Source organism: Centroberyx affinis, unplaced genomic scaffold (genome assembly GCF_046629955.1).
Source record: "Centroberyx affinis isolate AG114_WGS23_722 - 3 ecotype Tasmania unplaced genomic scaffold, CSIRO-AGI_Caff_v1 ptg002177l_1, whole genome shotgun sequence".
NCBI classification, from domain to species: domain Eukaryota; kingdom Metazoa; phylum Chordata; class Actinopteri; order Beryciformes; family Berycidae; genus Centroberyx; species Centroberyx affinis.
The window spans coordinates 243,701-266,050 of record NW_027280485.1 but is presented as its reverse complement, the minus strand read 5'-3'; the positions used below and the strand labels follow the sequence as shown (position 1 = coordinate 266,050).

Genomic DNA, 22,350 nt, shown 5'->3' with positions numbered 1-22,350 from the left:
TTGCTCTGTGTTTCCTGGGTTGTAGAGAAGAGCAACAAGCATAATTGGAAGGCATGAAATTTAGATTGATGGGCTCTAAGCCAACAGTGATGCCTAATTTAACAATACACCCAAAGTTTACTCTACATGAGGCGTAGGATTTAATATATAACCCATGGGCTGCCTGTGACTTGCAGTATTATTGTTTTAGGAAGACGTCGATGGCCTGGGGCTGACTACGTCCTGAGTCACTACCATCTGAAGTAGGTACTGCTGCATGACACCTTCGATATGGGCATTGTCAAAGTCTGTTTTAGCATAAAAGTACCTTGTGAATTCTATCCAGAACAATTCATCCAGTTAGATTACATGGTATTTGTGACTGAGTGGCACCTGACCTGTACGTGGCGTCGTCTCCTCTTGTTCAAACAGGTCAGTGTTGTAGAGCGTGAACCTGTCTCTTTATGCTAGCTGAACCGAAAGCGATTTATTTTATGCCGCACATTTGCACCCGAGGAGCAACAAGCGAATATTTTCATGCAATGTTCAAATGGAAGACACAGGCGAGTAAAGTAAAGGACTGAAAAAGTATGTTGTATATTGTCAACAAATCAACGTGGCAGTGGCACTGTTTTACGCGGAATTGGGCCAAATTCAGCCCTTCAGACATGTCAAATAGGCCCCCTGATTCTGAGCAATTTACCCTATAAAAACGTATGCGCCTGTAGTTTCCCACCAATAACAGAAGTAGCCTATCTACAGTCAATGTTCCCGTTATAGACAAGCTGTGGCGAGGTCTGTCCTCCTGCTATCTGAATCGCCGGGGTAGCTAGCTTTCCGACCAAACCAAACTGTTTGCAAAAATGTCGCTCTCCATGTCTCCTCTGTCCACACAGAGAGTGGGCAGAGAAGTGTTTGTTTGTGCCAGTGACTGTAAAAAAACAAAGCCTGTGTGTTTACTGTGTAGCCAGATCATCTCTGTGACAAAGGAGTAGGTTACAATTTGAGGAAGTGAGGAACCAAAACTGTTACTGATATGTATATTATTCAGTCATTTATGGGAATGATTTGTGTTAATATGAAATCTAAAGCCTAGTAATAACTGTCTATCTTTAGAACAAAAGTCACTGCTGTTTGCCTTTGTTGGGCAGAATAGGCTACTATTCCTCCTGTGTGTGTGTGTGTGTGTGTGTGTGTGTGTGTGTGAGATCTTGAGGAAAAAACAAGGTGCCTTAGTGATTTTCAGATGGCCTTTTGATTGTCATATAGGATGGAAATAAATTCCACTGTACATTCTTACTACTCACTGCTCCAAGTGTTCAGGAGGGATATCCCATTGGGGGAATCGATTTTAAAATTCTACTACTTGTTTACAAAGCTCTAAATGGCCTTGCACCTCAGTATATAACAGACATGCTAATTAGATACAAACCAGCAAGAACTCTCAGGTCCACAGGCAGCGGTCTTTTAACCGTCCCTCATACTAACTCCAAAGCAGGGGATGCTGCCTTTTGTATTTATGCCCCAAGTAGATGGAACGCCCTGCCTGAGGACCTGAGAGGGCCCCCACACTGAACACCTTTAAAACCAGGTTAAAAACCTTTCTTTTCACAACAATCTATGGCTAAGTTCTTAATGTGTATGTGTGTGTGTGTGTGTGAGTCTGTGTGTGTGTGTTTTGTATATTTTGACATTGGCATATTCTGCACTGATTCTTGTGTAACTGCTCTAACACTTGTTGATGCATATTGCATATGCATACTGTATTGTCTTTTTATGTAAAGCACATTGTGTTGCCCTGTGTATGAAATGTGCTGTATAAATAAATTTGACTTTTGACTTTTTTGACCCTGACCTCAAGATATTGATCCTCAGTTAAATTGCACCTACATTTTCTAACCACCAGATGGAAGCTGTGCTCCGTTCTGATTTCCTCCCATATCCTACCAGTCATTTAAGGCCATCTGAGTCTGACTAATGAGTAACCTGAATTAAATTATTGCCATTTCCCCTAAAGCTATGTCTTAAATATCACATTTGCTGTTGACAAATCCACATAATTCTATTATATCTTAATACTTTCACCCCTTTCAATTTCCAAACATAAATTAGGCTATGCGTTTGATGGCACTGGCAGTCATAGCAGAGATTAACATGAAATGGTAAGCACTGGAAACATTTAAATGCTAAAAAGGGTGCCACTGGAACATCATCATACAAAATATATGTTTGATAAGGAAATGCAGTCTGTTTTAGAAGATTTATCCATCCATCCATCCATCCATCCATTTCATCACAGGGGTAACAGGGCAAGTAGAGCAGCCCAGAGATCCTCCAGCTCCTCCAGGGGGATCCCCAGGTGCTGCAAGGGCTGCTGGGAGATGAAGTCCCTCCAGCGTGTCCTGGGTCTGCCTCAGGGAATTCGCCCAGTCGGCTGTGCCAGGTATATGGGAGGCACCAGGGGGAGGTTATCATTGCCAGGTGCCTGAACCATGCAGATTGGCGTTGAAGGTGGCATTCACATGGGACAATTAAATAGCCTATGCATTGAAACCACCTAAAACCTTTGAAGCGGTCTGTACAGATTTCATTAACTGGTTAAGTCCATTAGCAGATGACGTTTACCTGCACTCTGTCAGAAGTTCAACTAGTTTCAACTCTTTCGACGCACTGCATTGTGATATTTTCACGCACTGCGCACCGTCAGTCCATGTTATCTGTCAACGCATAGGTCTCATTGAAATACAGGGGATATTGTCTGTTTTTTTGATACTGGTTGAGTTAAACTTAAAAGGGCAGAACCAAAGAACCACATTTTTTCTGGCTAAGCAACATTAAATCCCATTGACAGAGGCAAGGTTTAAGAGAGGCGGTAGCCAATATCATAAAGCCCAGTCCTCTTCTGAAAAACATTAATTCTAGCCAAACTATAGGCATACTAGCCTAGCTATTTGAGGTAAGTTAGTTAGTTGGTCTACTGACTTGCCAAGATCATGACTGCCATGGTCATGAATGAATGAAAAAAAATTGCAAGTCATTGTAAGTTTTTTTTTATTGTAAGTTGACCAGAGTTCTGTCTTTGCCATTCAAGTTTACCAGTTAGCTAAGTTAGCTAATTTGCACCCATTGAGGTTTAACTCAAGCAGCAAGATTATGTCTGCCTCCAGAGCGGCTCTGCCTCTGAGAATTGTTTGTATAGACCAGACTTTAAAAAAAGACTAGGTTCTCAACCTTTTTGGCTCGTGACCCTTTAAAACGAAGCAATGCCGACTCACGACCCCCGTCACAGGCTACATACACATATGAGGTGAACAGTCCAACCAAAGAACGATTTTCCCTTTTCAGGTTGTCTCATTTTATTTATTATCAGAGGAGGCCTAGAGGCTCTGTCTATTCAGTATTTCAATAGAAAAGAAAACTTCTATAGAAGAAACCACCAATATAGACCAACTAAAACGCCAACTCTGGCCAAAGCACCTACACTGGCACTAGGGGGGGGGGACTCCAAGGTCCTTCTGGATCACTGAGCTCCTCACCCTTTCACAGACTGAACCTAGCAAGCCTGTGCAGAAACCTGTATTTGCGATCTCATTCTTTCGGTCACTGCCCAGAGCTTGTAAGCATCTAGAAAAACTGTGTGTATGATTTTTGAGGTCCAGCCCCAGATTCTAGCAATCTGAGTCAGCCACTTGAAGTCAGTAGTGGAGGAATTTTAGTTAGTTTACAATAATGTACAAAATATTAGTAGTAGTTTATAAAAAACATTACTACATGTAAAGTAGTTTACATGTAAAACTATTTTTTTAAAACTGATAGGCCATCACATCCCGAGATAGTGTATTGGTTAAGATCCCAGCCTTTTAATGTACATGTAGCCCTACCCTTCCTATCCTGGGATCAAATCCCTTTTCCCCTTCTCACCTAATGTCTTATTGAAGATAAAGGAAATTTTACTTATTTTAATTTAACAATTTAACTGCCAAGGTTAACACCATCATGTATTTATTCTAAATAAATGAAAAAAATGAACTAGATCAAAACTTATTCAGATTAAGGGTTCGATGTAGCCCTTTTTCAACTTCCCAAGAAATATCAAAGAACCCCAAAATGGTACTTGGTTGCAGAAAGTTCCAAGAGGCCTTTGCCCTGCAAAAAGAAAACAAAATCTCTTGAAGACCCCCTTCCTTCCATTCCCTCCAGATTTTCAAGTCACTGCAGTTGACCTGTGTGGATTTGTGTCAGTGTTACTGACTCATTCACACATCCTATTTTACAGTCAGCATGTGTTCAGATCCAGCTGACTGCTCTTTCTACTCCCTTATCTGATCAACACAGTTACAAGAAATATCACATTGGAATAAAGAAAGGTGTTTATTGAAATAACAGTCAATTTAATTAGAATAAACAGGGCAATGCCAGATAGTCTACATGCAAGAATAGTGCAGAGTATATTCCCCTAGAGTATTTTCTTAACGTAACATTGATAAAGTAATAGAATCAAATTGCAACTCCAACTAGGTTAACACAGGCCTTATTTCAAATAAATTAAAGATAACAATATCAAAGCTTATTCTGATGAGAATGGTTCTATGTGCCACCTTTCTCAAGTTCAAGTTTGTTTATAGCCCTTTATCGCAAGCATGTCTCAAAGAACTTTACATAGAATGAGCCTAACTAGATCTAAATGATCAGCAATCAATCATAGAACAGAATGATGTTAGACAAACACAAGGAAGCAGAACAAAGCACAAGACACAAATTTTAGCAAGACATATCAGCCTACCTATGCTACATGGCCTAACCTACCCGGCACCACCAGCTTTAGACCCTTGAAGCATACAAGGAAAAACTTCCAAGAAAACCTTGGAACTTGCGTAGAACAACCAAATAACCCTCTTTTCCCAAAACGCTTCATGGGTGTAAATTATTCCAGTTTGCACCCTTTTCCCAACCAAAACTCTTGAAAAAACCCCTAACTTTGCCAAATGAAATGCAGCAGTGAACGTTCCACACCACAGCACATACTGTGTTTTGTAACCAGCGTGGGTTCGAAATCAGCCCACTATTTCTGATTCCTTTGTACTCCTCTTTCTGTTTAACATATAGGCACAGGAAATGTGGCTCTAGAAGAAAGAAATGTGTCATATGAAATAGCTGAGGGGGGGACAGCTTTTAATGCTTTATATTTAAAATAGCCTCCCACCTATTACAGTATGAAGAGAGGCTCTAGGTTCAGGATGCTGCCTAACCAGAAACCCACAGAGGAAAATTAACAAGGGAAAAAGATAAAATGCTTATATTCATTGTATTCATGAGATGTCATTCATGTTACATAATTATTGGACTAGCTGTAAGCTAGCACACTCATGTTATTGCCACTGTTTATTTTTATTTCTTTATTATTCTCTCCAAAAATGATGGACTTCAACTCCTTCCACATTATTGATTCTTTAGAATGTTGATAGTTGACTTCTTAGCTTTGGGTTGTCTGCATGCTTTTTGTTTGCAAGTAGCATGGTTGCTCTGGCTGAAGGGAAAGGATCAGCTGGGGTCCAAAATGTTATGACTAAGATGTGAAATATGTAAACATATAAATATCTAGCTCATGATTAAGATATATGAAATATGGAAGTACATGAATGTCTATCTTATGATTAAAGTAATAGTTAAAAGATAAAAATGATGTCATTATCTGCTCACCATCATGTCAGTTGAAACACTGGTGAAGTTAGCTGGTGCAAAACCGCTGGAGTGAATGGAGACTGTTCCAAAAAGGGCAAATGACCATAAAATTACTCCAGACAGCACAATCCAAGTGTTCTGAGGCTAAATGATTGCACTGTGGGTCCAAAGGTCCATTATTGACCTCATTATCTCCTAGGGGATAATTAAGAATTTATTTTTCAAGAGAAGCCTCAAGATGAAAACAAAATTTGGGGATGAATAACATACAATAACATACAATAACATCACATAAAAAGTAAGAGCAAAGTTAAAATTTGCTACCTAAGCGCTCAAAAGCCAGTAGTCTGATATCAGACGAGCAGGATCCGGGGCCAAGCCTGTATAAATCTTGACTAAACAAAGCACAGGCAGCTTCTTATTGAGTGTACCTCAAGATCCCTCGTAATCGGTTTAGACTCACCCAGAGAGACTTGCTTTATCAGTTTTATCATTTTGCAATGAGGTTCATGAATAGGGAGCAAAATATCTGACTGCTCCTTTGTCGGCAGACAGTTCAGACAGATAACAAAAACAATTTAACAGTAATTTAATAGTAATATTATAAAGTTTTTTAGAGATATTAAATCACAAGTAATGATGAAGCAGATGCAGAATAGCTTTATAGTTAAACGTACCAATGAATAAGTCTACAAGTGAAACATCACCATATTCAATTGGAATAAAAGTGCCAGCTTTAAGTTGAGAGTTTGATGCCACTGGGACCAATTATACTATTCATTTATGCACTTATTACAACATGCCTTAGATAAAAACATCCACCAAATGTCATATCTGTCATCCAAGCTATTGTGGCATAGCCAGATTATATTCAGAGCCTAAAGCAGTGCAGGGCTTCTCATTAGTGTTTTCTGAGAAAGAACTGTTAAGATTTGGTTGTTATTCTAAATTATGCATGCCATGTGAGAGGTCTTACAGTGTGACAGTTATTGTTAGACTGGCATTTAGGTTTATGATTGGCATTTGCTCTACAGCATCTGTAAATCTACGGTGTTTTGTGAGGCTCCAAAAGCTCATTACCATACTTTTTTCAACTTTCAATTAGGAATATGCTGTCATCTGACCTCCATCTTAAATTTCTGGAAAATGAAACACAGTGGAGTGGAGCGTTCAAATGAGAAATTAATAGTGCTCTGTCAAGTGACATATCAGCTCATCGACAACAGGCGCTGAGTCTATCCAATTTATGCATTATGCATGCTTAGCTCTTTTTCCTCTGCAGTGCTTTCATCATGTTCACTGTGGAAGGCTGACAACTAGGAAGTACGGTGGTCCTACACTGTAACATTTTAAACTCAGTAGATGTTTTTTCCTGTGTATTGATGCATTTCACCATGTGGTTTGGCAAATCTGTCTGCTATACTAGTAGTAGAAAAATAATATAATGAATCAATCATTGTTCATTTTTGAAATTTAATCCAGAAGTTATTCATTTTAGAGCACATTTGTACATGCAGATTCCATGGCCAAAATTATGCCATACTTTTCCATATGTTTGATTTAATATTGCTTTAATAATTGCTAAATAATTAATTTAATATCTGCTCTTTTAACCTGAATTATATGGAGTGACCACTTCTCTCCAATCTCACCCTGGTTACATTTGCTACCACTAGAACTTTGAATTGATTTTAGAATCAATCTTACTGATTACTTTCAAACAAAATGCATGCATTTGCTTGTGTCTACATTGCTTATTTACTTTCAGTGGATTCATTTATGATGAACTTTTAATTGTATTCATTTAGTTTGTAAAAGTGTTCTTTTAATTTTCTGTTGATACATATATGATGATTTTAATGACAATTATTATCATGATTATGAATGTTATTACTACTTTTCCCTGGCAGGTAACAATGATGAGAGATGGAGGAGAGAGCAGGAGAGCATGGAGGAGAAGGTGAAGGTGCATCAGACCATCCAGAAGGGGTACGAACAGACTGCAAAGGCCTTGGAAGACAGGAAGGAGATGGAGAGAGAGCTCAAAGAGAAGGACAATAAGATTCAAATACTTGGACAAAGTACTGGGAGTCTCACCAGAGTCAAGGATAAGTCGTCCTCCACCATTGCCGCTCTGAAGGTCTGTCCATCTTTCAGCAGAGCTGGGAGAAAGAAAGGAAACAGATGGAGAGGATGGTGAGACAGGCAGAGGTGAGGGCCATGATTATGTGCAGAGAGAACAACAAAATGTTCAATTCTTTCTTGGTTAGCCTTGAACGCCTGAAGCAGAAACAAAACCAGTGGACTGTGGAAAAAAGGGAATTTGAGACACAGATCATATGTGAGCGTGCTGACAGGAAGAAAGAGAGACATGACATGCAGGACAGAACAAAGGAAGTTAAAGAAACTGGCATGGTACAACTGACAGAGAAGGACACCGAAATCAAACTTCTTTGTCACAATCTGTCATCAAGAAGAATGCAGAGCCACCATCACCGACCTGCAAGCCCTCTCTGCAGCCCTGATGAAAGATTGGAGCAAAGAAAGAGAGGAGATGGAAATGAGGGTTTTAATTCCCTACTCCTCGCCCTGGACACACTGAAGCGGAAGCGAGCCATGGAGAGAGACGCCATGATGACCAAGGACCTGAAGGCCAAAATCCTCCTGCAACAAGCATCCTGGGAGGAAGAAAAGGCTCCACTGAAAAAGATCAGGGTGGCTGAGCAGGAACAGACACCAGCTTCCCAAGGGAGAAACATCCTACAGCAAACCACCCAGACTGAAGAAAACACAGAATAGGTACAGGTACAGAATAGGGATGTGCAAAAGTCAGTGTTTTCAAGGTGGACTAGTCAGTGTGTTGTCTGAACAATTAGCTGACAAGTCAGTCTCAAGAAAGGCCTATATTTAAATTAGGCTGTATTGTGGATAGGCTTAAGAATATGTTTCTTGGCTATCTTAATAATGACAAAGTATGAACTTTGCATTTTTGAGGCAGAATGCATAACAATTTCTTCTTAAATTAAGAAAAAGGGCAAAGAGAGACGTTTCTGATCTATTTCTCCCTTTGTGCTTGTGTTGAACACGGACCTGCAGCCTTGGTCTAGTTTACAATTTCTGTGTGATGACATATTTTAGACGAATAATAAATCAACTTTAATAGGGCTTATTTAAGACAGCTTTCCACAACCTTTACAAAATTGGTGGGATTGGGCTACATTGGCATCGTCACAAAAAAAGATGTATAACCTATAGCATGTCGTGTCACATGCCGCCGTGCACAGGTTCAAAGTAGGCCTTATTGGCTTATATCAAATTAGATATGAAAACACTACTAGCATAGTGTAAAGTATACTCTGATATATTTGTAATCGTATTTGGTAATCAAAATAAACCATACATCCATGTCAGGATGTATGGTTTCTGGTAAGCAAAGACAAATTGCAGCACTATATTCTTACTAAAGCACAGAGGACTGAAAAAATGTCAGCATTTTTAGGAGGAAGAAAAAGAACACTAAAAAGGTGCATATGCATTCAATTTCAAATTGTGCCTTAGAAATTCAATTTTTAAATTCATTTATTATTCAAAGTCATTGTTTTTAATTCACCAATTCAGTATGAGCAGACAAATTCAAATGTATGCTACAAAAATACGATCTCTGCTGGCACTGATCCTCCCATACAGTTTGCTTTAGTCTGCATGCTCCATCTGAAAACCACAGGCCTCCTCTTCTCCAACCAGACAGCCAGCAAGTGTCTGCTCCTCTTCTCCAATCAGTCAGCCAGACAGCCAGACAGCCAGACAGCCAGCCAGTGTCTCCTCCTCTCCTCCAATCAGTCAGCCAGCGTCTCCTTCGGCCAGAAAGCCAGTCTCTCCTCCTCTCATGCAGACAGTGAGCCAGACAACCTGACAGCCAGTGTTTGCTCTTCTCCAACCTGCCAGCCAGCCAGCCAGTCAGCCAGTGTCTCCTCCAGCCAGTCAGCACAGGTCAGTTCCCTCAGGTTGGACATCGGGCTGTCAACCTGCAGCAGTGACATTATGGCTCCGCAGCCTGCCATAGTGATTCATCATTCTCCATTTTTCAAACATCTCCCTTAAATCATCTGCTGGCTCAGACTGGGCTGCAAAACCACTTCACAAACCTGACAGTGTGAATGCTGTTCTGAGCTCTGATCTGTCTTGGTTCCCTGTTTTCTGTCATTTCTGCCATTTGCCGTCCTTAGATAACATTAGTAATTCCCTGCTGACCTCCTTTACTTTTAACAACCTCAGTGATGTCATGCTGATATTCATTTTTTTCTCCTCCATCTTTGAATGATTGACAGAAAAATGTAGTCACTGAAGTGGACCAGATTATCATCAGTTTAAACCATATGTGCAGTGGAATAAAGTTTTCCTGCTTTTTCTCAACTAACTGAACACTTTCAGAAGTGTGATGCGCTTTTATCATTCAGCAACCATCATGAATATCAGCTAATACCTATTTTATCTTCTCTCTGTGTCCTCAGCCTTTCTACAGCTTGAGTTGACAAGCCCAGGACAAACCATCGTTTTATTTGTATAGCACATTTCATACACAGGTAAGCTCAATGTGCTTCACATTAAAAGACAAAAATAGTGACAATAAACAGATAAGGAAATACAATGCACATGTATAAAATACACTCCACATAAGTAAAATACCCTTTCAGCCACGCGTACAACACACACACTACATACATACATACACACATACATAAAATACAGCTTTACCCCCTCCTACCCCTACAACAGCACTCGCACACATCTAGACTAGAGCAGAACCACACAAAGGCACACACAAGCTTTTTTCAGACTGCTTTCAAAAGAGTACACAGTTGTAGTAGATCCCAGGTCATCAGGTAGTTTGTTCCAAAGAATAGCACCATAGAGACTAAATGCACCTTCACCTGATTTTGATTTTATTCTAGGAACAGTTAGGCGTCACATACATGATGATCTAAGGGATCTGATTGGTTTATAGCCAGTGAGCAGGTCAGAAATGTATTTAGGAGCTAAACCATTTAGAGCCTTGTAAACAAGCAATAATACTTCAAAATCAATTCTGTATTCTACCGGGAGCCAGTGAAGTGATCTCAGTATAGGAGTAATTTGTTCTATTTTCCTAGTCAAGTATCTGTTTGCTTTAGTCCAACAGCAGCCGCCTTTTACAGCCCCTCTGCTCCAAAGTCAGCACAGTTCACAAAATATCTTCATTTTGTTCCTTCTTTTAGAAATGTTTGTACTGACTGGTCTGATTTACCATGATCAGTGTGAGATCAGCATCAGTGAAATTGCAGAGAGAAAATTACATTGACTATTTATTAAAAATCAAGAGGCAGGAGAAAGCCGTTGTAGTTCCAGTCTGATCCTGGTCAGCCTGACATGTTGGTCCAGGTATCCTGCACCACCTCTCCTCAGTCCTGCAGGCCAGGTGTCTGAAACAGCAACCAGCCAGGACTATTTATAAAACAGTGCCTTAGGAATTGAAATGGATCGGTTTCACATAATAGAAAATAGGTGTTGTAGTAATAGTAAGTCAAGTATCTGTCTGCATCCCTCCAGACACCTTTAAATATTAATTTGAGGGTGTCTCCTGAGGCACAGGTGGAGGCACATTCACATCAGTCTACTGTATATGCTCTAGGCATAATGCACCCAAGCCCCACAAACACCTACACCCACAGGGAGACTTGCAGAGCAAAATGTGTGAAATACCTTACGGCATGAGTAGATGTTGTTGGGTTGCCATGCACTCAATTTATTAACCATCAATCAACATAATGAAATATGTGTTTTGGATGCAGGCTGATAGGAAGGTCACCTAGTTACTGTTTTTTTATTGTTTGTTTTTTTGTTTACTGACAATGCCGAAAAACTGCCGAAATGCACACATAATGCCGATGTACAAATGGGTGATGAGAAATACCTAACATTAATGAAATACTTTGACAGAAAGAAATGGACTGCTGCTTTCAGTTGTCATTGAGGTTATAAACTCTCATTTGTATGCTGCTTCATGCTGTGAATTGCTTTTGGGTAATAAAGCAGTAAAGAAACCCCAACAAATTGAAGTAGACCGTTCTCTTCAGTCTGGTTGGATATCAGGGTACAGGAACAAGCTTTGATTAATATTCTAGCTCTTTCTAGCACATCGGTGCACATTATTTCAGGGATTCCATGTGTGATTTCAAAATCTTAATCACAAAATATAATTGTTTTATTATATTTGTGTTGGGGCAGATACAAATATGTTTCGTGAAACAAATCCAGTGCATTTTATGACTGTAGTATAATGTTATCACTGCAAACATGGAGATGGACTTTTTGGATTGTCCACAATGAATGTCCTCATCTGAGTTATATTACCTATCCTGATCTCATCTAACATGTGACCTGATAAACACCCACGTCATCGTGAATATAACATTCAAATGACTATCTAGTACAGTATTTCGCCTTGGAGATCTTACATTCACTATAGCATTTGTCCTAACCTGTCTTTGTTTGATTACATTTCTACAGCTTCATTTTTTAACAGGTTCTTTCATTCGCATACTCCTCAGGTTAAGATAAGATTCACCCCAAGCTTCATTGACTTTGTGACTGAGTCTTGGAATTGAGATTAACAACAACTGTCTCAAACTTGGGAGTGATTAAGTTTTTTTCTGGAGTCAAGACATTGGGAGTCGGTCACAAACACAGACAAATAGTGAGAGATAGCAGAGAAGACAAGACGCATTAGTGGCAGATGAAAAACTGTTATCTAAATTCTATGATGTAACTGATAACCAAGAAAGGTCGGGGGCGCAAAACTTGACATAAACAGTCACTCCAATGCAAAGTTGAAGATAAGAGTGAAGCCATTATTTTCAAAACTTAAATTCGTAAAAACTTTATAATAATAGATTAATGCAGCTCTGGGATATAATTTATTTTTAGATGTATTCAGACAATGTTCAAAAACTGTTTGAGGACATAACTGTGGAGCCTTTGCCCTTTGGAACCCTCCTCTGTCAGATAATAAGGCAATAATGATGATGTAATACTTCTTACTGATGGTTATTGGCAGTGATCCCATTCTACATTGAGATGACATGACAGTGAGCTCAGAGAGTATAGTGTACTGAACGAGAGCAGGTTTAGTGATCATGTTAGCAAGAGTGTGGCAAGTCTAAGCTTGTCAGTCTTTTTGCCCCCAGGGTCGACTCTGAGCCTGCAGCCTGGAAGGCTCCTTCTGCCAAGCCAAGCAACTTAGCCAGCTTAGCACACTAGCTTTAAACAAACTCTTTGTTAGCCAGCAAGCAAATCCTATCTGCGAAGGCAATTCTCTGTGTGATATTGTGTTATTAATAGTTTCTGGGCTATTGCCTGGATGCTGCCAAGCTAAAGCCCAACCAGCTAACAAGCTAGTTAGCTGGCTGCCTTACTGTACTACTGCCAGCTATCTTAATTTAATTCAATTCATTAAAGTTATACCGTCAAACAAAGCACATAGATTATAAAGGGAGAGAGCATATTGTTTCTGCGCATTCATGTTTTCAGTGCATGTTTTCCTTACAGGCTGATTAGTGGCCATTTGCCCCATTCCCACTTATTCTAGAAATAAATTAGTTTTTCCACAAATAATCCAGTCTCAAAGGGACTTAATACACTGTCACAATACACTGATAACAGATCTGATTCAATAAACTACAAAATTGATATTATCTGATTCAATAAACAACACAATTGATATTATCTGATTCAATAAACAGAATTGATTTAAGATTAAGATTAATCTTTCCTATGATTGATATAGTTTAATAGATGTCTGTGAAGCCAAGGCTTTTAACGCTGCCAGTCTGGGACCATAGCTTCTTTTAGTTATATAGTACTATTAGTGCAGTAGAAATGCTTTCTCTCTATAAAGTGTTGTTGTTGTAAAAATTCTTAAATTGGCTGTCACCAGATAATGTTTATCCATTTCCTAGCTCAAACTCTGTGGTCCAGACTGGCTATTGTATGTTCAGTGTGTTATGAATATATGCCAAAGGTCGGATCTATTTTCCTGTCAATATGCTATCAAACAAAATAAGAGGAAAGGAAAGAACAAACTTTGAACTTTTCAATTTTGTACATCCTAGTGGAGACTTAAATGTTTTCCATCTCCACATGGATATACTTGTGAATTGCCTTAGTGGTCCACTCTTTGCTACCAATCAGATGCTATCTTCTCATGTAGCCAATGGGGATAAAGCTGGTTAGTCGACTGGGTGTGTTGTGTTGGAGTTTAAACTTTGGACCTGAGAAAAAGAGCTGAGAGATACAATAGAGACTCTTTAGGGTCTGGAGCGCAGCTACTCCACAACAAAGTAAATCAGATCATTTAACTGGATTTGTGTAGTTTCGGCGGCTTCTTCAGTGTGCCACCCAAGGAGAGAAATAATGGACCACTACTCAGATCAGGTAAATGGGTCTGTAACAGAATTTTGTCTTGTTATTGGATTATTTATTAGTTGGCCAGTTTAGGTTACTGGGGCAGTGGAAATTGGCTGCATGTCCCACAGAGCAAAGTTCAGGTTTGACAGCAAATCTATTTAAAGCCTCCAGAAGAATACCTGCTTAATGCCTGTTGGAAGGCTTGTTTTCAACCTGAATATAATTAAACTGTTACAGTTCTAACTGAACAGCATCGAAAGGAAATGAATATTACAGGTATCAACTCTATAAAAATGTTCTACAGATCCACACGGGTTGGAGGAGCATATTCTACAGTACAGAGTTGTCAGGGAGGGTCATGTTGCCAATAAAACAGCAGTCCTCAGCTGTGACAGTATATGAAGGCTTTTACAGTTTCTCTACTGGCCTACTCGCTTGTTATCGTTGGTTCTGTGAAGGTAGGGAAGACAAAATGTTGTATGGTGTCATTAATGGCATGATCTCATCCCAGGGCTGTGATGGGATCGAGCTGCTTGATTGGCTGTTTGATCAAAACGATGGAATCCTGCGTTACGAGGAAACGGGACACCATGACAACCATCACACCTGGCCAGTCCAGGACCCAAATGTGCGTGAGACCATGGGCTCTTTAATGTCACTCATATAGGCTACAGATGGCTGTTTGCTGTATGTATCTAGTTCCTCCTTGACAGATTCTATAGGTCTTCATCTGTTTTTAATAGACAGTCCCATCTCTCCATCACAGTGCTCTCATCTGAAGCAGACAGACTAATAATAGTACTTGGGGTTTGCACTCAGCAGATGCTGCAGCCAGCCGCACAAGCAGACAGTGACTTTCTGAATGCCCTCTTGAGTGGCAGCGATTCTGTGTCGGGCTCGCCTCTCTGGTCCCCCTCCCCCAGCGACAGTGGTATCAGTGAGGACCCCCCGTCAGACCACATGGACAGCCCTCAGCGCCCTGAGAGCCCCCCTGGGGAGCCCCAGTACTTCAGCCCCCAGCCCCAAACCAAGGCAGCCCTGGAAGCCAACTTCTCCATTGATATCAGTAAGTCACAAACTAATACAGAATACATACAGAATATTAACTGATTTGGTTGTGATTATACTATGATACTATGATTTACTACTTATAGTATGTTAAATGCCTTTTACAATGAGAGTGGTAAGCAGGCAGTGATCACTGAAAAAAGGAGGGGAAAAGGAAAAATTTGTGTCTCCTAGTAGTCATCTCTTTGGCCAAATTGCTGCTTATGATTCCTTGGCTCTCCTGTGTCACAGGGGATAAAATACAATAGCATGAAGAAATTTTTGTTGTTGTGTACAATAGTAGACAAGATGTCAAACACAGGGACGACACACACTCGGTGGATAATTAAGCAATATTTAGGCTGTAGATGCCATTTTTGTCTATTTATTATTTTTTTTGTAAGAATCCAAACAATGGCTCTAGCACATCTAATTGATCTTCGTCTGTGTGTGTGTGTGTGTGTGCGTGTGTGTGTGTACGTGTGTGTTTCTGTCTGTCTCTTGTGGATACAGATGGCTGGGAACCTGGCTTCCCACCAGGCAGGGCTGGGGCTACACAATATCCCTCTGATGTACACAGACCCCAGCTGTCCTCTGGCTTCCCTCTTACTGTCAAGGATCTGCTACTGTCTGGCACACCGGAGCCAGTAAGTGTATTCTGATGTGGTGTAGATGGTGGTGTGTGTGTGTGTGTGTGTGTGTGTGTGTGGAGGGTGCGGGGCGTGGGATGTCTTATGGGTGTTTGACTCCTGCACAAAACCTGTTGTTTACCTTTTGTTTGTGTTTGTGTGTGCGTGCATGTGTATTCAGGGGAAAATGAATGGGGGACTACGCTCACTGAAATAGCAATCTTGGAGTCACTAGGGGGCGAAGCCTCTGGAATTGCGAGTGAAAACCTATTTTTTAACTTTTGTTTATAGGGCTTTCTGAGCATACTGCAAACCTGTTCAGCTACACCCTACTTTGTATTCTGACAGGAGGATACACAGAAATTGACTTTTAAGTTGGTATTCTGTAGAAGTGGATTTTTTAGTTGCTACATGAGTGTTGAGTTATGACCTCTCAACAGCAAGGAGAATGCAATCGTATGCCATCGTTAAATTGTATTTTGTGGACAAAAAATTTGATGGTGAATGTTGTTTGTCATTGTCAGTTCGGTCCCAAAGAAATCATCCATAACGACGGAAGTAAACACATCAGTAAATACGGAGGATTACCACAGGCAGCATAATGTGTTTGTTGTGTGGTGGAGCTTTTGGAGCTTGGAGGAGTGGTGGAGTGCGGACTCCAACACACTCCAGATGTTGATCCCATCTTTTGTAGCATAACTTAATAAGATAAAGGAGAGTGGCAGAATCCAAATAAGGTTCAGATAGTATAATTGCTTTGAGGTAGGCATGAAATGAGAGTGATGGAGGTGGAGCATGATAGTCAGCACTCGTTTAACTATGTTCTGCTTCCTCTGAGGATCGTGGGAGCGAGGGAGAGTGGAAAAGGAGGAAGAGGAGCGGGGGCAGAGAGAAAGTTCAGTCAAGCAGTGATGATGTTTTACATATTAGTATTCCTATCTCACCTCTAGCCCCCACAGCCATCCCAACAGTCCATTCAAGAGCTGGTTCTCAATGAGGATGAGAAGAAGCTCCTAGCGAAGGAGGGGGTGACTCTACCCAGCCAACTTCCACTCACAAAGGTAAACTTGTACTGATTGTGGTTAAACAGTGAAAACAACAAAAGAACAACTCACAGCTCCCTAGGGTTTGTGCTGCAGAGGTTAAAATGGAATATTTACTTTTTCTCGCGATCAGTATGAAGAGAGGGTTCTGAAGAAAATCCGCAGAAAGATACGCAATAAGCAGTCCGCCCAGGAGAGCCGGAAGAAGAAGAAGGAGTACATTGATGGGCTGGAGAGCAGGTAAGAAGACTGGCTGTGTAAAATACACAGTACATAGAGGCTGGATCTCTGGCCAATTTAAACAGCAAGAGTAATATGCAAAGGTGGAGTTGATACCACATACAAATCACTGACTGAATCAGAGTAGCACAATTTTAAATAAATTCTTTGATTCACTGAATTGTTTTTGCAGCATCACAATGAGAGAGAAAAATACATTGTTTGTCTCTGAGTGATTCCACTGTGTCCTGCTCCCCACTGTCTGGGGATATTATCCTCTGTAGGATGGCTGCCTGCAACGCACACAACCAAGAGCTGCAGAGGAAAGTGTTCCAGCTGGAGAAGTGCAACACGTGAGGGATTTTTATATTCTCTCTTACTCTCTGATGCCCAATCACTCACTCCTCTGTCACCCCACGGCAATGTTCATAATTACTGTCTTCCACTTAAACACTCCTTTTAGCATCCCCCACACCCTCATTAACACAGGCTCTTTTTTTATCAACTTTTTCTTCCTTCCTTCCTTCATTCCTTCCTTCCTTTCTTTCTGTCTGTCTTTCTCTCTCCCTCTTTCTCTCTTCCTTCCTCTCTCTCTCTCTACAGGTCACTAATGGAACAGTTACGTAGGCTCCAGGCTCTGGTCATGAACAGCTCTAACAAGCCAGCCCAGACTGGGACGTGTGTTCTGGTAGGGGTTTCTCTCTGTGTGTGTGCCAGCCAAATAAACAAACGGCGCAGGCTCACCATATGACACAGCCACTAACAATAAAAACACTTTCATGACAAGCCAAATAACCATTACATTTGATTTAGCTGCTGCCACCAACACATATAAAGACACCTCACTACATAAAGCCAAGCTAGATGGCTATACACTAGACATGTTGACACAATGGACACAAAAATGGACGCAGTCCCCCAAAAGAAAAATACACTGTCTGAACGGCGGCCATTTATTCCCTTTGATCATTGCAGTGGAATCAAGCACAAGACCTGAGGCTACATAAACAGAGTAGAATTTACAAAACCTCTAATCTATGAATATGAATGAGCTTGAATTCCCACAGAGGGTAATACCATGCACCGAAGGAAGTGTGCAACAACAGAAAGATTGGTGTTTCCTCTGCTAATTACAGCCTAAAAGCGTATTCACAGTGAGAATATCTAAGCCTCTAGCCATCCGTGAATTTTCATCCCTGTGTAGAACAGACAACAGGGTCTTGACATCGGCTCAGCGTGAATGTTGTGATTTCTATCCATCCTTCCCTTTCTCTCGCTCACTCTCTCGCTCTCTCTGTCCCCTCGCTCTTTATTTTCTATCCCTCAGGTGCTACTGCTGTCCTTCTCCCTGATCCTGTTCCCCAGCCTGAAGCCCTTCTCCGACACCAAGGTCAGCCAAGGAGACTTCAGTCCAGTCAGAAGTAAGTCACCTTCAGCACCAACTAGCTGTGTGCGCCGGCCCGCCATCTGATCCGCCTCCTCCCTGTCATAGCTGGGGAGCTCATTACCACAGCAGTCACTTACTCTGCCTGTGTAGGGGCGTGCTGTTATCTTTAAACTTCAAATATCACAGTCAGTAAGGAGAGAATGAAGGCCAAGTATTATCATTATGTTTATTTAGTCCTTTTTTCATCAAGGGTTTCTGACAAATTCAGAACTATTTTGTTTTTGGACTTCATTGGAAAAAGTTCCCAAAACCCCTCAGGGCCCCCAAAATGTCAAATTACTTAATCATGATGCAAGATTGGGAATTGCAGCGCACTAAGTATAATTTGTTATCATAAGCTGCTTGACAGCCTTGAGAGAGCAATCGATGCTGCACTTACGTTGGGTAATTGTCATGCCAAACACCAAGGTACGAGTCAGTAGAGGGTTACAGTCTTTATTTGATGTACTCGGCATACACACACACACACACTGCAGTGACAACCGCTAGAAAACACATAATATGTACAGGTGTCCACAGAGGTTTGAACTTGTTTATCTTTCCTTGGTGTCTTATTCTCATACAGTCCAGTCACGGTCCCTGCACAACCTCCAGGCCTCCCGTGTGCTGCGCGTCATGGACCACCCATTCTCCACTGATGACGAACCTGAATCTCTGAGCCGGAATTTCCCAGGAGACCTGGGCATGGACGATATTACTACACTGATGGAGAAGCTGGGAGTGGACCGAGGATTGTCCAATTTGGAGTCCATGTCTCACAACAGTAGTCAGGAAGAAGAGATCAGCCATTTCCATGGAGACCCCATTACTGGTCGTGTAGCTACTGTGACCTTGGATCCACACCGCCCCGCCAGGCTGCGGCCACACGCTGATGACATGTAAAGAGAGGAGGAAAATCTCCCAACATGATTTCCCCATTTCCTCCTCCTCCTGATGTTAAAGCAGGGAGTTATCTGGGGCTGCTGTTTACACCGACAGGGAAATAAGATATTAATCATTCCTGTTTTGCCTCTAATATAATATTATATATGCTGTCTGTATGCCTTTTCCTTATTTGTTATACTGTTTTATATTGGTGTATGGATTTGAATCTTAAACTTGATCTATTTTCATTGTATACTGTGAAATTGCCTGTCAAGGTGAACTGCGTATTCTTTGCCTCATGGCTTTGTTAAAATGTCTGCGCCAATTAGAGTTTTTGAGACCAAGCCAAAAATTGGGTAAATAGAGCTGCGATGATGTGTACAGTTTTGATGTCAATGGATAATTTGTAAATTGTTGAAGGATTTCGAGCAATTCTCATGGAAGAATTGATTGGAACAATTTAGATTCATTCATGGATAAAACTGCCTCAAATAAAAGACGTCAAAAACAAATGTGTGGGTCCACCTCCAACGAGATGCATTTTCTTTATTAATTTTGATAGTATTTAAAAAGTGATTCAAAGCTGATTCAAAGAATTCCCCTGACTGATTCAAAGATGTCCCCTGACAGTTCTGCCGGAAAGCTGATATGATCCGATGTCTAGACAAGCCATCTCTCACAGGACGAGTACAGTAGGTTTGATGTCAGTAGAGACATGGTTCACAGAGAGAGAGGCAGAGCAAACTGGGCCAAAGGTAGGAGCAGATAACCTCTTATCATATGACTCGGCCTTCTTGCCTAATAATTACAACCCTTACTGGCAGACAGGTGCATAATTAACTTGTTGGAGACTGACTGTCATCCATGTCCACAACATTACCCCTCTGTCTGGCTAGCATAGACCATACTGGGGGATAAGGGGATGAAAGTGTTTTTAACCGCACTGTCTCTTGGTGCACAATTTTATCTAACATTTAAGATCAGATTTGTTCAGGCTGACATTTTCTGTGGCTGGCTAGACTCAGGCTTCAAGGGAGAACTGGAAATTTGCTGCTCTGCCCAAGGGGCACTGAATTGCACTATAGAAATTGACCGGTGGATTGTTGACAAAACAGAATGACAGGGGAATCAATGTTCATACAAGAACACAAACAAAATTAATCCACCAATTTGCTTCACCACTAAAACAAAAGTTCATCCTGAAACAAGCAGACTAGAAAAAAAAGTCACATATCTCTAACACATGCATGCCTATTCAAACACCTTGACTTCTTTTGTAGCCATTGGAGGCATGATCAAATTCAGAGGTGCGAGAAAGAGCTGCAGTCTCAATTGATCATCTTAAAAATCAGATAGACTTCTCAAAGGCACACAGAAACGTGTTACAAAACAGCACCAGAAATGCACAAGTCCAGTTCATTTTAACAAAGAGAATTTGAGCAACTTCCATCTAAAGGAGTCTCTCAGGCTCTTCTAAATGAGATAGCCTATACCGGATCACAGACTCTTTCAGTCAGATAGTTTAGCTTAGTAGTTTTACAGATGGTACAGATGACTGGAGATTCGCTCTCACTCTCACCCCGACATTACATTTCTAATGGACATCGTAATCTCAGATTTCTCTTACTAACAGGTGTGACTGCTGAAGGATTACCTGTGTGGCCGTAGGGTTTCATCATTTCAATCACTGCAAAAACTATTCATTGTTACCTTCATTTATTACTGGCTGAAGTTCCAGATTTGCATATTAATGAGTGTATGCAACCATCAAACCACAAAGTAAAGCAGAGGATTGTCCTGTGAAACTGTAGTAAATAATGTGTTTTCATGTAAACCTCAGCTATATTGTATGAAAATAATAAGCATTTTCCTCTTTCCTGTGCCTGTAAATACACAGTGTGATATATAGCAACATTAACTCGTGATTCCTGAGCTGGCGGACTCATCTCCTTATCTCTGCTCTCCTCTCTCCTGTCCTCCTTTAGTTGAGTCAATCTTGTTTGTCTTTAATCAGGGAGAGAGTCTCTTGGCCACCAATGTATCAAATCAGCACTATAATCCACTGCTTTGATTAACCAAATCCCACTGGAGCCAGGAGCCTATACACATAGACTGTCTCCCACTGAGTTTGGTTTAGTCATGAAGGAGAGACGGGAAATGGTAGGAGAAAGGGTTCATCAAAGAGAGCCCTTATTCTACTTTTTTAATCTACAAATGGGCTTTCTCTTTCAAGGTGTGAAGCTAACCCAGATAAACTTGTGTTACCTCTCTGGTGGGAGATTCCTGAGCAGCTTCAAACTTTGCTATTAACAAAATTGTTTTCTAATTTGAGAGTGAGAACGAGGGAATTAAAACACCCAACCGCCGACTGGAGCTCGGAGTTTAATCAATATCTTATTACATTTGAGAAGAGTGGAGAAAAGGTTCAAGCTGATTTGTAGCAATTTCAGTTTTTTTTCCCCCTTGTCTTTTTTTTTTTGTTTTTAGACACATGCTCTAGTCTAGTATTTTTCTAAAATTGTGAATATTGGGCTGGGCAGAACCTAGATTTCTGTATGTGCACACTGTGTCTCCTCAAAATGTGTGACATACATACACAGTCAATCTGATCGCTAACAGCAAACCACATGGGATATATTCAGATAACAGGATACTTACAGCATAAGTATATGGATCAAGTAAAGTGTCTGTTTACTGATGGCTGATGGCTTGCAGCTGAGCTCATTCTGCAGCTGAATAAGATTAACCTTAATGGTCACAATACCGATTCTGGTATGAATACCTGCACTATTGTTAATGTCACTCACCTCCATCTGTGCTATATGGTGTAAGTTGTCCAAATATCAATCTTGGGCAATCTTGCTGTCTGTAAGACCTAAGGCACACAGCACAGGAAAGTACAGTATCAATGTCACTGCCCTATAGATTAACTGTCTGTTTGAAATACATTTTCTGGTTAGCCAGTAAAACAAATAAGCCATTTTTGCATTGCACCAGT

The 22,350-nt window shown here is 40.8% G+C and overlaps 1 protein-coding gene across 1 annotated transcript; it reads left to right on the top strand.

Moving 5' to 3' along the window:
* Positions 1–14,109: 14,109 nt before the first annotated feature.
* creb3l3a (cAMP responsive element binding protein 3-like 3a) lies at positions 14,110–19,370 on the top strand. Its single transcript, XM_071532237.1, has 10 exons — positions 14,110–14,130; positions 14,615–14,731; positions 14,923–15,169; positions 15,664–15,797; positions 16,730–16,840; positions 16,956–17,062; positions 17,326–17,394; positions 17,645–17,729; positions 18,369–18,462; positions 19,054–19,370. Exons 1-10 carry the CDS (start codon positions 14,110–14,112, stop codon positions 19,368–19,370), a joined length of 1,302 nt encoding a protein of 433 aa, XP_071388338.1.
* Positions 19,371–22,350: the final 2,980 nt, after the last annotated feature.

Excerpts from the sequence above, each read along its gene's own strand:
- creb3l3a (XM_071532237.1), top strand. The coding sequence starts at position 14,110 with ATGGACCACTACTCAGATCAG. Across the intron at positions 14,131-14,614 it reads TGGACCACTACTCAGATCAG|GGCTGTGATGGGATCGAGCT; the intron begins GTAAATGGGTCT and ends ATCTCATCCCAG. Across the intron at positions 17,063-17,325 it reads ATTGATGGGCTGGAGAGCAG|GATGGCTGCCTGCAACGCAC; the intron begins GTAAGAAGACTG and ends TATCCTCTGTAG.